The 17,029-nt window shown below is 45.2% G+C and overlaps 1 protein-coding gene and 1 long non-coding RNA gene across 2 annotated transcripts; one reads left to right on the top strand and one right to left on the bottom strand.

The window, feature by feature from the left end:
• The first annotated feature begins 714 nt into the window (after positions 1 to 714).
• Positions 715 to 2,384, top strand: LOC120843303. Its single transcript, XR_005716134.2, has 3 exons — positions 715 to 861; positions 971 to 1,172; positions 2,323 to 2,384. It is a non-coding gene; the product is annotated as an uncharacterized LOC120843303 (long non-coding RNA).
• A 3,635-nt stretch (positions 2,385 to 6,019) lies between these two features.
• LOC121838212 lies at positions 6,020 to 7,009 on the bottom strand. Its single transcript, XM_042294308.1, has 2 exons — positions 6,946 to 7,009; positions 6,020 to 6,429 (listed from the first exon to the last, which is right to left on the bottom strand). Exons 1-2 carry the CDS (start codon positions 7,007 to 7,009, stop codon positions 6,020 to 6,022), a joined length of 474 nt encoding a protein of 157 aa, XP_042150242.1.
• Between the last annotated feature and the right edge of the window lie 10,020 nt (positions 7,010 to 17,029).

The following is a 17,029-nucleotide window of genomic DNA, read 5'->3' as shown; positions in this document are numbered from 1 at the left end:
AAAATGATACTCTGGACCATAAAACTCGTTTTTTGTTTCTAAAGTTACAGCATTTCGTGTGTGAAATAAAATTTTTTACTGTATCTTGGTGGCGTCGCAAGCGCGAGATGCTTGGGCTTTTGCGTCGCGGCGGAGAAACGCTATTTTAAAACTCTCTTGCGTCGCGTGCGCTAATACAAGCGCTAAATTTAGCGCTAGGGTGCGCTAAAATTGCGTACGTTATTCTAAAACTCCCTAATATCTCGCTCAGTAAACAAGTGGTTTGTTACCGTTGATCGGTCATGTTGTGTTTTTAGCGGAATACGTCGTTCAAGACCGATCAACGGTAACAAACCACTTGTTTACTGAGCGAGATATTAAATAGCGCACGCTAAAGCTTTGCGCACGCAAAGAATAGCGTCGTCGCCACTGCGCATGCTCCGAACGCAAACCAGGTTTTGCGCTTTGCGTGCGCAATTTTAGCGCTCGCTATTTCTCGGAAATAGCGCGCGCTATTTCCGACGACGCAAAGGGTCTTTGCGTCGTTCTCGTGCTGCGCGATAAGTTGCGAGAGGGCTAAAGCCAAGACCACAGGCCAAGACGATCCGTGTTCTAATCCGGCGGGAATAGGCAAATGGCGGCTCAGAAGGCAGCAGCAGCGGCAGGAGCCTCCTCGCGATTGCGCTTTTCTACGCAAGATGACATTTCGCTGTTAGAAGAAGTTCACGCCCTCAACCCGTTTGAGGACCCATCGCGATGGGCCCAAATCGCAAGCAACCTTCTTTCAGCCACCGGCAAAGGTTTTAGCACGCGAGCGGTACGTGACCGCCTCGACCTGCTGCTCGCACAGTTTGCTGCAGAGGATCGCGCCAACTTAAGAAGGTGAGTGTGCTGCTTCATTTACTGCTAAAGATTATTTAAAGCAATGCGGCGTTAAAGTGTGTGCTTTGATATGAGCAGCAGGTCGAGCTCAGTCGCTACTCTGTCGAAGGTCAGGCACCGAGGAGCAATATAGCGAAAAGGAACACCTCCTCCAGGAGATCGCCGATCTGACAAGAGAATTTCACTACAAGTACAAGGCGGCGGCCGTCCGGAGAGCGGCCCCGTCACGCCAGAAGCTCACAGCCGCCGAACGAAGCGACGCGTCTGCGTTACGGGACACCGCCGCCGCAACCAACTTAGCATATTCCACGGTACATCAGCTTTTTCTTTCTTTTTTCTTTTTATTTATTGATGCTGGGCTCGTTCGATTTACCTGCACCAGCCCACACCGGTGCAGAAAAGGTTCGATGCAGAAAAGTGCAAGGCAGTGTTCCCAGCTTGTATTTTAAGACAGGCTGCACTCTTAACCCTTTGCCTACCGCAACAGTTTTGAAAAAGAAAAACGATTTGAAAATACCGAATTTCTTTATGTGCCTTATAAATTTAGTATGCAATACACAGGCCAAAAACAAATGCTAAAATATTTATTCTATGAGAAAACTTTGAACAGACTGCAAAAGAAAAAGGGATTAAAGTTCGGCTTCACTGCATTACCGCAGACAGTTCACGTCACCTTGCACATGGACGTCCAGGCCGGGCGTAGCAGTACTGCAGACAGTTCACATCACCTTGCACGCGAAGTGAACGCAAAACGTGGAGGAACTGGAGGAGGATTTTCTACATTGATTCTAGTCCAATGCCGATACGCCGACATGGTGTCCTCATTGAAATCGGAGTCGTCTGAGCTAAAATCCAATAACTCAGCTGCATCACTCTCGCTGTTCAATGAAAGATTCATTTCCTCGTCTTCTGAATTTGAAGAGACGTTACAATATCTTCGTTTTCGCCCCAGTTTTGAGGCAAGATTGTCACTACGAACGCAGCGACCAGAAGTTGACGCCGCCATTTTTTAAATCCCCTGTTGTCTGCGTTGGAACAATTTTGTGCCAAATTCAGGAATTTACCAGGTTTTTGTCTTCCGTGAAGCGCCATCTGTCCACAGCAAAGATCACTAGACACACGTGGACTAACCCAGTTCGTCCATGGTAGCGTATTGGAGCCCGAATCAATGTGGACGAGCCCAGCTCGTCTTCGTGAGGAGCGGTACAAACAGTGTGGACGGACCCAGGTCGTCCATGGTAGGGAAAGGGTTAACTAGCATCTATGTGTTCACCGACTGAAGCTGGTGCAGGAGATGTAGGTGAATCAAACAAGCCTACTGTTAATTTCTTTCAAGATGGTTACAGAAGAAGAATGTAAACCAAGTATCACACATGTTGCACTTGCTGCAAAAACTTAAACAAAAGGTTTAAAAGGAAAAAGAATTTAGCATCATTTACAACATCTGGTGGACTTTCGCAGAATGGCAGCGCAACTGCGGACGCATGCCGTGCCTCCACTTCTACTGATGCTGCTGCTGCAGCGTACCTGGCAACCTCTTCGGTCGTCGAGGTACCGGAAAGTGCTGGCAACATATGTAAGTGGGATCAGGGCGTCTTAATGCATATGTGTTTGTCTTAAAGGGCAACTCCGGTCGAAAACCAAACTAAAATAAATGACGGGTATCGCTTTAGTAACCTCAAATATATTACAGCCGAAATTTTACGTCAAAGTGAAAATGCATATTCCACTAGGACCGATTTTAGTGATGTGACCAGTTGCTCTTTAGCAGGGGGCGAGCGGGTTAGCTTTTAGCCAAGCAACACTGGCACAGCACCCTTGTGACATTGGATCGCGGTGGAGCTGCGGTTGATTGGTTGTACCTCTCACCGCAGCGCCGTTGACGTCACGTCGCGACCGTAGGCTGATGATCAGCGTTGCCATCCCTCTGGCGGATAGTTTTGGTTTTTCCGTAGACGCCCGAAACCAAACTTTGAGCCGTGATATTTATAAAACTACACACAATATCGAGAAAAAAAATTTATACCTTGTAATTCGGAGACACTGCTTTAGGTAAAAACAGTTGTAATTCCAAATAAAAAAAATATTGATTGAAGTTGCCCTTTAAGCATGTTTCACATGGTGCAATTAGCGGCTCCAGCGAACTATAGGGGGCGCGGTGGTCGGGCGAAAGGAGGTAGTTTTCGTTCTTCAGCACGTGGACCATCATAAATTTCTTGCACTGCAGCGTAAAATCGGTGTTACATCTAAAAGCAAAGCGATTATCGACAGTAGAAACTTTCGTCTGGTCAGTGAGTAAAAATGACACGGTGGAAGCATAAATATGACTACTGGAAACGATGAATGTTTCTATGCTGCCTGCGAGAACCAAGCAGCGATAGCAAACGACAGAGTCGAAGTGACCTCCTCTCTTGCGCTTCTCAGCGTGGCCGCCATGCAGCGTTGATTTCGCTGGAGTCACCAATTCTGCGGCCAAAATCACTGCCGCTAGCGATCACAGCACCGCTAATGTGGAAGAGCTTTTAAGCTCGAGCTGTTAGCTTTAATGCATGGTACGGCTGCATTTTAGGCTATCCATTTTTTTGTATTTTGCCGATTGAAGGCCCATAGGTTTTCGGCTTTAGTTTATCATAGGGCGAGACAAAACATATGCCTACGCTTTTCATTATCATAGATGCTGTGGCCAGTCCTGCATACTTGAACCTCCAATGGAAGCACCAATGGGAAACATAATATTTAAGAGTTAATTTCTTCAGAGGTGCTGTTTTTTTATATTTTTTCAGGGAACACTTGTGTTGTGGATACGGCAGAGCTCCTCTCGGCGGCAGAAGCAGGCGACACATATGAAATTGTTGGTCTTGACGTGAGCAGAGAGTTACCTGCAGCTGCCACGGGCACCCCTTCGATCGATGTTGGAGGCCATGCACCTGCAGCTTCACCCGAGCAGACCGTGGAACCTGAAGCTAGCCGTCAGGTGCAGAGGGTTAAGCTCCAGGCTTCCCAAGCAGCTCAAATGTTCTATAAACCTCCTCAGAACATTCCTTGTGATTAGGTGAAGGGCTTGAGGTAAGGGGAGGTGCATGAACCAACACAAAGAGAGAAACATAAGCACTACCGTTTGCAGTCGCCACGAGCTGAAACCCACAGTGCCTGACATCGTTCGGAAAAAAAATTCTTGCTCTGTATGTTTGTATATTGAAATACCTTTTTTACAGTTTTTACCAAAGTACCTCAGGGGTATCCTGTTACATAGAAGACAAGTCTATCTTAATATCTGCATCAAAGAAGAAAAGTTGAATATTAGTTGTGAACACTTAATGTAATTCACGTGCAGTAAAAGAAAATCTACTACGGTAATTCATTTCACAATCTGAGCACCTTGATCTCACCTGTGTTCTTCAAGGCCTAGGTTGCCTGACATTCCTGTTGAATTTGTGCTTCCTACGATCACTCTGTGCTCGTTCATGTGCTTTGTATTGGTGCGTTCCAGACTATTTCATGACTCTATCATGTTTCCCGTGCCTGCGTATGTCGTTGTGGGGCTTCTTTTCTTGTAGGAAGCTAAGGAGGCTGCAGCAGAGTAAATGAAGTTGCTGAATATATTCATGTCAATTTGCAACTCCATGATATCCTTGCCCTATGTTATTCTTTCGGATCAGATATGCAGCTGGGCAAAGTGACCACAGTGTAGACCTCCAGGAAAGGTTTGTGCACATTTCTGGAGAAACATTTGTCTAACATGCATTTCATATGTTTTTCTTACAGGAAAAAAACAGAAAATGAGAATCTAATATTTTTTGAAAAAAGATTACAGTTTGAACAGGGCACCCGAGAGAGGGAGAAAAAGCTGGAGGAGCGGCGGATTTCATTTGAAGAGAAGCGCCTTTTCCTGGGGGGGAAGCGCCTGGCCCTCGACAGAGACAAGCTCCAGCAACAAGTTTCGTGAGTGGGAGGAGGAAAAAGAGGAGAGAGCTCAAGAAAGGGCAGAAAGAGAAAGGGATCGTGCACAGGAAAGACACTTTTTTCTCACACAGCAGCAAGCCATGCTGGAGCTCGTGCAATCAATGATTGCTAATAAGTTCAAATAGACAGCAGGCTTTAAGTTTTCACTTTTATTTGTTTAATTACCATAACATAAATATTTTTATATTCTTCCACACATCTTGCAAGTACAAATGTAGAAATGGAAGCTCCAATAAAGATTACTATAGCCAAAGAAAACTTGTTCAAAAGAAAATAACAGCGTCTTTTAACTCGGCACTCAGAAAATGACTAGAAAGGCCACTTTATGGTAAATAAACAGTGTCACCAAAATTATGTAGAACATGCGAACTGTATAATCTCATGGGTACAATATCTGGACAGCAGCTAAAGAAGTTCTGCATGAAATAGCGCTTAATGTGCAACACTTAAAAAAGACGAGAAAGACCACGTTTAGGAAAATTTACAGGGCCCACCAAGCCTATACGAGACATGCAAACTGTGTCTTATCTTATAAGAATGCTAGCTGCCACGGTTTCATGGAGGCAAAGCACCAGCCTACGGATACCCAGTTGGTTTGAATGTTTGTAGAGCTGCCCGCAGTTTGACGGAGGCTTATTGCAAAGAAGGTGCCATGATATTGAACTTTCTCTTGTACGTCGGAACATCTCCAGATGGATGAAATTAATCCTCAGTCCTGCACTGGGCCACGCCAGATACACTTTGTCGGTTTGGCACGTAGAATCCCCAAAAGTAGTGCTCAGTAGAATGGCCCAACCAGGGGAGGTCGCTCGCTCAAAGTCGAAGTGGTGGCTGGGCCGGGGACAACATGGGAATTCTGCTTGATGCAGGTGGCGGCCAAAGGTGACTGCTGAAATCGTCAGTTATTGAAGGGCTCATTCAGTAAAAACATGAAACGCCCACTGATTGAGTCATCTAATCACCGACGGTTTAGGCAGTCACCTAAGCACCTTAATACGAAAGGGTGGTGATAAGTGTAGATTGCCAGCAAAACTGTTGTTTTCCTTGGCCTAGCTACAATTTCGGCCTTGAGCAAGCGTACCTTCCCTGCTCAAGCTGTTCTATTGAGCGCTATGTAATGGAGCACTGATCTTACGAGATAAGACACAGTTTGAGTGTTTCATATAAGTTTGTTGAGCACTGTACCAAGAGTATCTTAAAGGTTGTGTCTGTCCCGTACAGAGGGTCTCAAGTATTGCCCCAAGTTGGGTGCACGGAGCCCAAAGAACATACCAGTCTGGCTACCGTACAGGCATGTATGACAGTTAGTAAAAATTGCCCCCACCCGATACATTCTCCCCACATCCTGCAAGTACAGCTTCTGGTTTTTCTTGAAGTTCAGGAATGCGAACTCGGATACTATTTTACCGAACCCCCACTCAACAGCTTGTCGCACAGTACTCATGCCACTGTTGAAGAGCACTTGCTGTTGAGTGAGGGTGGCACCTCCGTACGGCCTCATCAGAAGCCGCCGTAATGGGTACGCTGGGTCGCCGTAGATGGTGTAAGAGCGGCCCTGCACAAGCTTTTCCAACTTTCCGTAGAGGCCACTTTCGCGCAAAATGCCTGCATAAAACAGAGAAACAAGAAGGCACTGTACTTTTTACCACTTTTAAAAACAGAAGTTGCATGGTATTGATTCGCCAGTGTGCTCATTTGGCATGCTCCGTTTTGCAATGCAGTGTGAATGCTGCATTACAATACTTTGTCCTCTGTAGAACAGCACACTCTTTCAGAGCTAAGTAAATATTTTTGCAGCGAACCTCGAAGAAAGCAGGGGCTGCATAAATTGGAAGAGATATAGTTAAATCGGAACATGCCACTGCATCTTAACCAAAAATGAAGCACAAAACAGCATTTCAAGGCTTGTTATTTAAGCTCAGCGACTGGACTAGCTCATTTGAAAGAATCGCATTAATAATTGTCTTGAACACATGATTTCCTTCGTGATTTGTATTTGGTTCGGTGCTACCTCTATAGCAAAACTGCTTATTCAGTGTTGCTACAGAGTTGAAATGCTGATTAATGGGAAGTGTTAATATCAAACGTGGAAGCATGCAGGTCCAGAACAGCTGCACCCACCACCGTCATGCCTGTGTCCCGGATAGGGACCATCAAGTTGGCAAATGATGCCGTTTGCACACATTATTGACTGGCACTTCAATGCTTGCAGCCTCTTGTGTCCAGAAAAGTAGATCCGCTGGTTGGTGGAAGGGCGGCAGATGGGCCTCGCCGTCCCATCCACGAAACCCCAGCAGTTTGGGAGGGGTGCACCTCGGGCATGAACGGCCTGCAATAATGGTACTTTCTTAGCGAGACCTTTATGGTATCTAAAACATGATTTGCTTTGATCAAGTGTCTTGTTTTTATATTTAATTTTATTCTCCAACAGCTTGGTGTCAGTATTCCTTATTTGAATGCAGCTTTTTATTTTCTTTATTTTAACATCTTGCCAGCTATGAGGCCAAAGCAGGTTGGTAGGCACACTTAACTATTAAAAATGTTATCAAGAAAACCATGCACATTTTCACTATTTAGAGCTTCTGTGGATAGGCACTTCTATTCTTCAATACATTTAACAGAAAGGATTTTAAAAGAGTCCATATTGAAGCGATAAGGCTCATTAAATTTGTTATGTTTTGTTCTAGTTGTGTTACCGAAGTTTGCATATGTAGCATATTTATTAATATCAATTGAATAACGACCATATACCAAGACCTCATCAGTGTACTTTCTCCCATGCACAGGAAGTGTTGTTTTTTGTAGTATACAAATGTGTCATGAAATAAAATCAATTACTAAACAAACATCCCTCTTTAAGCTGTATGTTTTTTCTAAATTAGTTCTGTTCAGCAGTTCTGGGTAACATATTTGACCTCCTTAATTGGAAATGACAACAGCAGGCACAAATTTCTTTGGGGGGAGGGGGAGGGAGAAGAGGTCTGAGGCTGGGAGGAAGAGAGGGAAGGGGGGGGGGGGGCTAGGATTGTTATGACTTGTGGTGTAAAGAGGGGAGGGGAGTCAAAATGCATGTGTATATTATATGGTTCACTAGATATTGGGGAGGAGGGAAGGGGGCTTAAAGCTTATGACTAGGGTACTGAACACCAATAATGGCAAGTATTATTATGTGACACTCCAAGCATTGAATATCGCAAAGCGTTTTATGAAATGCCGGCCAAATCACTCCAGCAAAAAGTGTGTATCGCACAGAGAAAAAGTTGTCATATTGGTCTCTGCCAAAGAGTCTCTTTAAGAAGATGAATAAACTTTGTTGTAGTTAGGTTCTTAATTACTTTTGTATTCTTTTTAATCAGGAAACATTAAAACCGTTAGATATGAAAAAATAGCATTAAGCCAGTGCACCTTACAGAAATATTAGGCGCGTGCAACATCCCCCCCTTTCCAAAAAAAAAAAAACGGAATTGGGTTGAATATATAGGTTCTGGTTTTCTACGGGAACGCATCTTTGCGTCGGCGGTCCTGTTCCTCGTGGGCAAATGAAGCAACTACCATGCGTAATTTGACCATGTGCGCTACGCTTACTTCTACGAGGGAGGTGAGGAGATAGTCGCACGCTTTGACCTCGGGGAACAGGACTACCGGTGCGGAGGTGCGTTTTGATAGGACACCGAAACTTAAAAACACATCTAATAGGTAATTTTTTTCGGAATGTCGTAAAATGCTGCGCACGTTTTTCTTAAATATAATGGTTTAAAAACGCCGCTCAGTTAACGAGCAGACTTACTCTTGCGAAGCGTTTCAAGTCGCCCAAGCTCAGCCAGCTGTGGGTGGTCAGGTCGTCCAGCAAGTGACCGAAGGTGCCGTCGATGTGCTTGAGCACCTGACCGACGATGCTCGACATTGCCGACGAATGACGGCCGAAGATCGGCTCCAAATCCCACCAGCGGTTTGGGTAGGCAAGTCGGCGCAGGCACATAAGGAGGGCCTCCTCCCCGCTAACAACAACCCCTTGGCTGCTGTACACCACCTTTGGCATCAGCAGGACGTCATTTAAGAGTCCAAAATCGTCCTTCTCAAAGCGAAACATGCGCCGAAAAGTCAGGTCGTCGAGTTTGGCGACATCCAGGAGCCCCCCACTTGACTTGTATCTACGCGGTTCTGGCTCCCGGTGTTGGAGGAACATGTCATCCAAATCGCTCCACGACATGTTCATATGAAGAAGATGGTCATCCAGCACACTGGATCGCGATCGGCGTATTGGAGGCATGATTAGAAAGAAGAAGAAAAAAAGAAACCACTTCACAGAGCTCAAAGCGTGCGCAACCTAGGTTCGTAATTTGGCGCGAAATTGTGCACGTGTGGATTGTCTTGGCTCTGTTAGTTGTGACCTACTAAACTAAAAATTAGGTTGGCTGTGACCAAAAGTATACGTTAAAACACGTTTAAAGATGTTTGTTGTGACAAAAAAATGTTTATTTTATTTTTAATTTACAGCATTTCGCGTGCCTTTTGAAATGCGAGAAATACATTACTAGCTGCAACTACATCTTGGCGGCGCTGCAAGCGCGCGACGTTGCGTTTTGCGTCGCCGCGGGGAAACGCTATTCTAAAACTCTCCTGCCTAGCGAGCGCTAACGCAAGCGCTAAATTTAGCGCGAGCGTGCGCTAAAATTGCGTACGTTATTCTAAAACTCCCTACTTACATGTGTACAAAACAGTCAAGGGAAGCACTGATCATGCAGTTCAACAGCCGAGCTCCGTCTCGCGCCACCGACCCGTTCTTCTCGTGCCTCTGCCGATCTCGGATCTTCCTTTTTTTCTTCCTTGCACTACCAGTGGTCTTGTGGAATTCACAACAACCCCAACACACTCGGCCAACGATCCGCCACCGTACTTGATTTATCCTGTGAGCTAGACCAAATGAGCTACACTTAGAGCATCGGCAATTTTGCCCCGATATTGTTTTGGGTTCCGCCATGTTGGTGGTTAGTAACGAATCAGATGCAACAGCCGGTCGTCATGATTCAAAAGTGCGACTTCCTCAGCAATAGTTTCGGTGTCAGGAAGCTCACGTAATATTGCTTTGCTTTGTCGCCAACTGTTTAAACATTTGTGGAGGACGAAAAAGCGTTTCCTGTGATTTCAGATAAAGCCTCAGATAACTGACAACCATCATTTTAAGCATCCATATCTGTATGAAGTGTAGCTCACTTAGTGGGTCTAGTTTAGCCCGACCGCATGGGCACAGAAAGAGAACGAACAGCTTAACTTCGCGCTCTTGGCGCTGCTTCAATGGCCTCATCAGCCCGTAGCGTTGGTTGCGCTCCGAACTAAGGTAAAGCAAAGCAAATATTTAGATCTTAGGGTTTCACAAGCCAAACCAACAAAAAGCACTTAACACGCCCAAATAAAAATAAAATATTGCGGGTTTATTTTGACTAACCGTAGATCTTTTGACGTGCAACCGAAATCTCAGATTGGCCTCCGTTGGATTGCGGGCACCTCGGCCGATATTTAAACCCGACAAATATAGATTCATAGGCCAGCGCGTTGGCTGAGAGGAACTGAGACGTTTTAATGTCGTTGCCACTTAAGAGCCACCGAGGTGGTTTTTGAAACAAAATATAGTCGAACCATTCCGACAAGCCTAGTTTGATATCGTAAATGATTTATGCAAGTGATAAAAATATTAAAATGTTTTCGGATACGTGGCGAAATTTGAAATGACAGAGTGCATTTCATGGCGCCCATTTCATTTGGATCGCCTCGGGCATGTGTACCGACGCACAGTAGAACGCGCGCAAAAGTAGCTGTGGTGCACCCGCAGCCTCGCGCTTGTTCTCACATCTCTGGCTTGCTCGCTGCGGGCATCCAGGCCTAGAGTGCCTTCATACACGCGCGCTTTTGCTTGAGTGGTGACATCTCAGCCATTTTTCCGCCCAATCGTCTTTTTATGCACTTTGAAGTGCGCGAAATAAGGTGTCACTCAGCTCGAGCGCGTAGCTTTGGCTAATGCATAGACGCCATTTTACCGCCTGAGTCACGCACCAAGTCCGCGAGAGCGTCACGCGCTGGCACATTCAGGGCAACAATGGATGTCTTCACCCTGAGACAGACAGACATGTAGGCACCCTATCCAGGCGTCTGACACCCTGACATCTGGCGCTTTTTCTGTCTTTCACGTGGCGTTCCAAGCGGCACACGACGGAAAATGCACATCAAGCTGTTCTTGAACACGTGTCGCCATCTGTACTTTATGTTAAGAAACTACAATTCGCCGTAAATGAATGGGAAAAGTTTGAGGTCTTATAACATTCTTAACGTGTAATATATCGATATGGAAGTTATGGAAAATGTAATGTCGAAGGATGCTTCATAATTTAATGTCTCGTTATTTTGATTAGTTGACGTGATTCCGTTTTTATAGCGCCATAAAATATTACAATTTTAATCTTTATTTTTTATTTCAAAATATACATTATCTGTACAGTTCATTGTTTACTTTTTTATTTCATTACATCTAACTGAACGCTCACGTAAAATATCGTGGACGATGGGACGTTATAACTCGAGAAATAATTTTTTCAATATTAGAGACTGGGGTCTATTAAAAGCCAAATAATTAAATAACAACCAAAATAATTGTAATATCAAGACATTAAAGCATTGTTGAGAAACTGCTCTTTAATGTGACACTAACTTTATAATTGTAAGATACATAGAAAGAATGTTTTAAGCCGTCGGAAAAGCACCGAAACGTCATGCACGTTGGGGTTGCACCTTAAGTATGAAACGTAGTATTCTCCCCTTTTTGTTTGGCTACAAACTCAGTGGCGCCATCTATAGACCTATTGCTAAATTACCCAGGCATCAAGGAGAATGCAGGAATTTGTGTTCCATGCGCAACAGGCGCACGTCTTCCCTGTTAAAGGATTTGAAGTAAATAACCAAAACAAAGCGTTGACGAACGCGTGTGCAAGATGAAATTTGTTTTAGGCGTTTGCTTTAGTAAAGTTACTACTGTTGAGGCCAGCACGTGAGGCGCATTGAACACCAATGTCTGCATTCCCCTTGATGCTTAGTAATTTAGCAATAGGTCCATTGGGTAGCCCCGGCACAATTCCGGTTCACGTATCATTCCCAATTCTTTACTCTTCACGCTTTTATCATAGAGTAACTAAGTCTGACAGTGCTCTATAAGTGGCCAATTCCGGAAGATAGCATTATATTTGATTTTGCAAATTTTGCAAAATTTTGATTGTGCAAAACAGGACGTCTGCCTAGTTCAGAACCGGAAAAGGTTGAGGGTGATTTGCACATCAGCGCCACCAGGTGTAGCACGATTGCTTCGCGTGTAGAGTCCCTATCGCAAAAGCCCCGCGCCATTAGCCCCAGGTGAGCGGCGTTTGGAAACGTCCGGTTCCTTAGGAAATTTTGATTCACTGTTGATAAACGACGACAATGAGCTGCAAGTCTGTGCAAGCATAATTCTGAAGCCTCCAGACTGTAGTTTTCAGAACCATGCTTAGACAGGCTTGCAGATGATTGTCGTCGTTTTTCAACAGCTAAATAAAATTTTCTAGGAACCGGAAGTTTGCAAACGCCGCTCACCTATAACCCCGTCCCGTAATCCTCATGTACCAAAAGCCTCGTCCTCACTGCCCCCGTCATATGATCCTCTTCGCGCTCCAACCGGCATTTTTCCATGTATTAACCTAATGTGTTGCGGGTCCACAAAGGGTATTTTAAGCGGAAGAAACAACAAAACAAGGGTAACTTGATCTGCAGGAAGACTCAGAATAATGTACAAGTGGCCAATCATATAAATCGGCATGCATAACCAGCGATGCACTCCGCTGTCAGATGCAAAATTATAGCTGTTATTTACCTAGAAACTAGATGGATACAAATATATTTAAAACGGCGTAAAAAAATAGAGTGTTTGCTGCTATACGTATAAGTTTGGCGCCATTAGTTGCGGGTTAACAGTTTTGACAGAACCCACTTCGTCGGAACTGTGAATCTGCGCGTGCTTCAGGGTCGACGGAAGCTTTGGTTTAATGCTTTTTGATAAAAACTGCAACTTTAAAGGGATACTGAACCAAGGAATTTGGTGTCCATAATAAGTGGCGCACGTTCCTTCCACGAGCCAGCAGCCGCCGGTGTGCGCGAGCACAGGCAACAAAAATGACGTCACAGACCTCCATTCGTGGTTGAGATGACAGTGAAATGTATGGGCTTCGGACCAAAGGAGAATAAAGACAAGTTTTTCATCTACACAGCGGTGCCTGGTGTAAAAAGTCAGCGATGAATTGGTCTAACAAGCACGTAGCTTTCACTTGTAGAGATGAAAAGCCTGTCTTTATTCTCCTTTAGTCCGAAGCCCATGCATTTCACTGTCATCTCAACCGCGAATGGAGGTCTGTGACGTCATTTTTGTTACGTGTTCTCGCGCACACCGGCGGCTGCTGGCTGGTGGAAAGAACGTGCGCCACTTATTATGGGCACTAAATTCTTTGGTTCAGTATCCCTTTAAATGCTTTGCCAGTGACTGGTATTTTAACTTTGTTCTCAATTGTAATTCCACGAAACGGGAATGTGTATAGCGCACGCTTGAAGAACGGGAAGCTTTACCCAGTTATCCCTTACTGCTGTCCCGGGTATGGCATGATTATGTTACACAAGCTCGCGTGCACACTTACTGTCTCCCAGTTAAAAGTAGAATGCTCCGTCCACGCGCTGACACTTAACATAAACAAAGGAGCAGGACAACTTGACTTGCGAAGTGAATATCTACTAAAGGCGCCGCGAACGTTTTGAAGTTTGAGGTTCGAAGAACGAAACCGGGGGTTTAAAAAGTTGGAACAAGCTTTGAAATGCCTAATTTACTACATAAACATTTTACGAATTTCAAACTTTTAAATTTCTGAAGCTAATAAGTTCGATGTTTTTTTTTTTTTACTTTCGAATTTTTTTGAGCTGAGACGTTGGAACATTTTTCGAATTTTCAAACTTATCGGGTTAAAACATTCGACGATTTTCAAAGTGTCTACTATGCCAAATTAAACACAATCCCAGCATTCCTGGACACGGTCTCCTTACGCCCTCTCTTGGCTATAATCTCAGCAAAATGCAGTAAAATGATAATTTCAGCCAAGCTACTGCAAACGGCCTTAAGTTCTCAGGGATATCTATAGAGGGCACTAATGGGCTCTTATTTAATACCTACTTGAACCTCAGGATTGTATACTTTTTATTCCTGGGCCCGATATAATATTGTTGCATTGGGTCTTACGAGCCACTTTGACAAAATTTTAAATTTCTTCTCACTGAAATGAAGAATCGTAAAGTTCCCGAGGAATAGAATATCTGCCGACTCATAGCGCACACAGCAGTTAAACTTTCAGTATTTTAATGACAAATTTTTATTCCTCGAGACTTTCAAATTTGGCCCGCTTTTTGCCCCTGTAAAGTTAGCACTCCGCCGTGCACCAAGGAGCTTGCGGCCAAGCTACCTTTACGTAGGCTTATCGAGAAAAAGACTTTTACGATGCGTTTCTGACAGCATATTGACTAAGCATGTGGCGGTTATAATATGACTATATAATAATTAAATGTTTACGATCAAAATTTGTGCCCTAGATTTAAAATATAAGCATATTGTTATGTGAGGTCAGAAACACTTGCATTGTATATATTTTGCTTTGAATTAGCCTGTGTACGTAAAGTTTTAGCTCGGTTACAGACACAAACTGAACAAAATTCTTTCAGGCATATATAACTAGAAATAACTAAACTATTAACTAGAACGGCGCGCCGCTGGCCGTTCGGTTGTGTGTCTTTTTATCCTATTTCATTTTATTTATACATATATAGGCGTATAAATAAAGAACACAACGACGACGACGTTGAGAAAATGACACACCGGGCGACGGCGGTGCCTCAATCTGAGCCCCGGTTCCTCGGAAGCGGGAGCTTCTACTTTGACTGGGCTGCCTCCTTGGAGCCTGATGCTTCAACCCCAGAGGACTCCAGTGAGCAACAGCGCCATCATGTTCGTGGGGCTCCTTCATGCACCGATCGAACTGCGTGTCAGATCCCCATAGCTCGCTGCTGACTTGCCCAACCCACCTCCACGAAATCTGGACTTCTGCGAATCGGACTGCCGTCCTCCTCAATACCAACGATTCATAACGTCGTCATCATGCATGTATATACTCATCACATTATTATGTTTACTAGACGCGGCACCGCGGGCCTCCATGGTACGGGCTGCTGCCTTTCCGCGTTGCCGCGGCTCTCCAGAGCCAAATAAATAAAGACTAAAACCTAAGGACTAACGACAAAATGCTTTGCTGGCCAACAGCCGGTAGCGCCTTAAAAGAAAGAACGATAGTGTTTCCTCGTTTAGAGGATACAAATTACAAAACTTCGCAATACTAGTAGCGCACATCACTGAAATTGCATACGGAATACAGAAAATAACAGATTAGAATGTTTTAGAATAAGGGGCCCCAACGCTTTGGGGAGCCCAACGCTTTGGGGTACCCAACGCAACGAAACTTCACACAGCGTGCTTATAGAATAGGCTTTGTTAACGCGGCAGGCTCGCCTTTTTCGCATGCAGCGCGATTGTGGACAACGAGCGAACTTCTTAACAGTGAAATATTATTAAAACACAAAACATTTGCGCTGAAACGACACTTTATTGTGGCTTGCGGTTCAAATAATAGGGAGGGTAACACCAGTCGGACCGGCACAGCAAGACCCATCTGCCGACCGTCTCTGAATCAGAAGATTTAGTTCTCTGGTCACAAGAGAGTGCACGTCCTCAAATAGCATTCCCCGGTCACAGGCACGACGCTGGTAGGTGTAGCTTGCTTTTAGCCCATCCTCTAGATGAAGCAACACGACAGTTATAGAGAGTTTTATAATCGGGGGTCCCAAAGCTTTGGGGCCACAAAGAAATAGGAGCCCAGCGCTGCGCATGCACAGAATCCGAACTCCGTTTGTGATTTTGTAGAGTTCCTGTATAGGCTCCCCACGGGAGCCAGAGTTGAGCGTCTGTTTTCTACGTGCCGCCGCGCCGCTATTCGCCGAGATCTGATCACGTGATGAGCCGGATAAAGTGCCGTGCAGGATTGTAGACGTTGCGCGCGCCCCACCGAACGTTTCCCTGCTTTTGAGCGCGCCACGCGCCTCGAACGCGCGGCGCTGCTATTCGCCGATTTCAATCACGTGAGGAACTGGACCAACATGCCATGCAGGAAAGACGGCGCTAAGGGGATGAACGCGGAACTCTGGCTCCCGTAGGGAGCCTATACAGGAACTCTAGCGTTTTTGGTTGGCGTGCGCCCCCAACTTGAAATTCGGAAAATAGCGTGAGTCCACCAATTGCTTGGGGCCGGGTTGTGTCGGCAAACATGGCGGCGCACTTTCCGCTAGCTTCGGAGCAAATTCGTCATGGTCGCTGACGTATTAGCCAATTTCATTGCCAATGAATAGTGCAGCCGGCTTTCGCTTTGCTTTATCTCGCTCAAGACACAAAGAATGAGCGCTGGGCTCGCCCTATCTTAAAGATCGTACCTGATTCTGGCTGTTCCTAAGCCTAATCGTACGTCGTAACTGTTGACATTGTAACGCATTGCTACTCCGTGGCTAAAGGCTCGTGCACACAGACCCGTTTTTTTACGTTACGTTACGAAAAGTCACGGGGAAATCTGTGCTTCCTATTAAACTGTGCCAGCAGCAGGTTGACCCGGTCGCGGATGGCCCGCGTGAAGAAATGTCTTCCGATTGCTTCGGAGATTCTTTCGGCAATTGAAGCCCATCTCCTAGAATCCTGGATTGGGTTAGTGGCGTACACTTCGCGTAGCACATAAATGTCATCGTCGATTGAGAAGCGAACGCGCGCGGGAGCGTTCTCTTCCGCCATTTTCTTTTGGCCTTGGATCGGCCTCGACTCGTTCTGCCACCCCGCTTCGGGTGTAGCCGAAACAATCCTATCCGTAGCGCTCCAATTTGGCGCTTGTTCTCGTAGTAACATAGAGAGTTAAGCTAGCTGGTACTTAGAAGACATACCTAAAACAGCGCACAAGCACAGGAAAAGATAACAAAACGCAGGAAGGGGCGCTGGCTCCTAACTTTTGTATTGTGAAAGAAAGAGAAAGAGGAAGCTTCAAATATAAAGCCCACGTTGTTG

The sequence above is a fragment of the Ixodes scapularis genome, unplaced genomic scaffold (genome assembly GCF_016920785.2).
Source record: "Ixodes scapularis isolate PalLabHiFi unplaced genomic scaffold, ASM1692078v2 PGA_scaffold5__190_contigs__length_132052651, whole genome shotgun sequence".
NCBI classification, from domain to species: Eukaryota; Metazoa; Arthropoda; class Arachnida; order Ixodida; family Ixodidae; genus Ixodes; species Ixodes scapularis.
The sequence above is the reverse complement of the archived record's forward strand: the minus strand, read 5'-3'. Positions and strand labels throughout refer to the sequence as shown.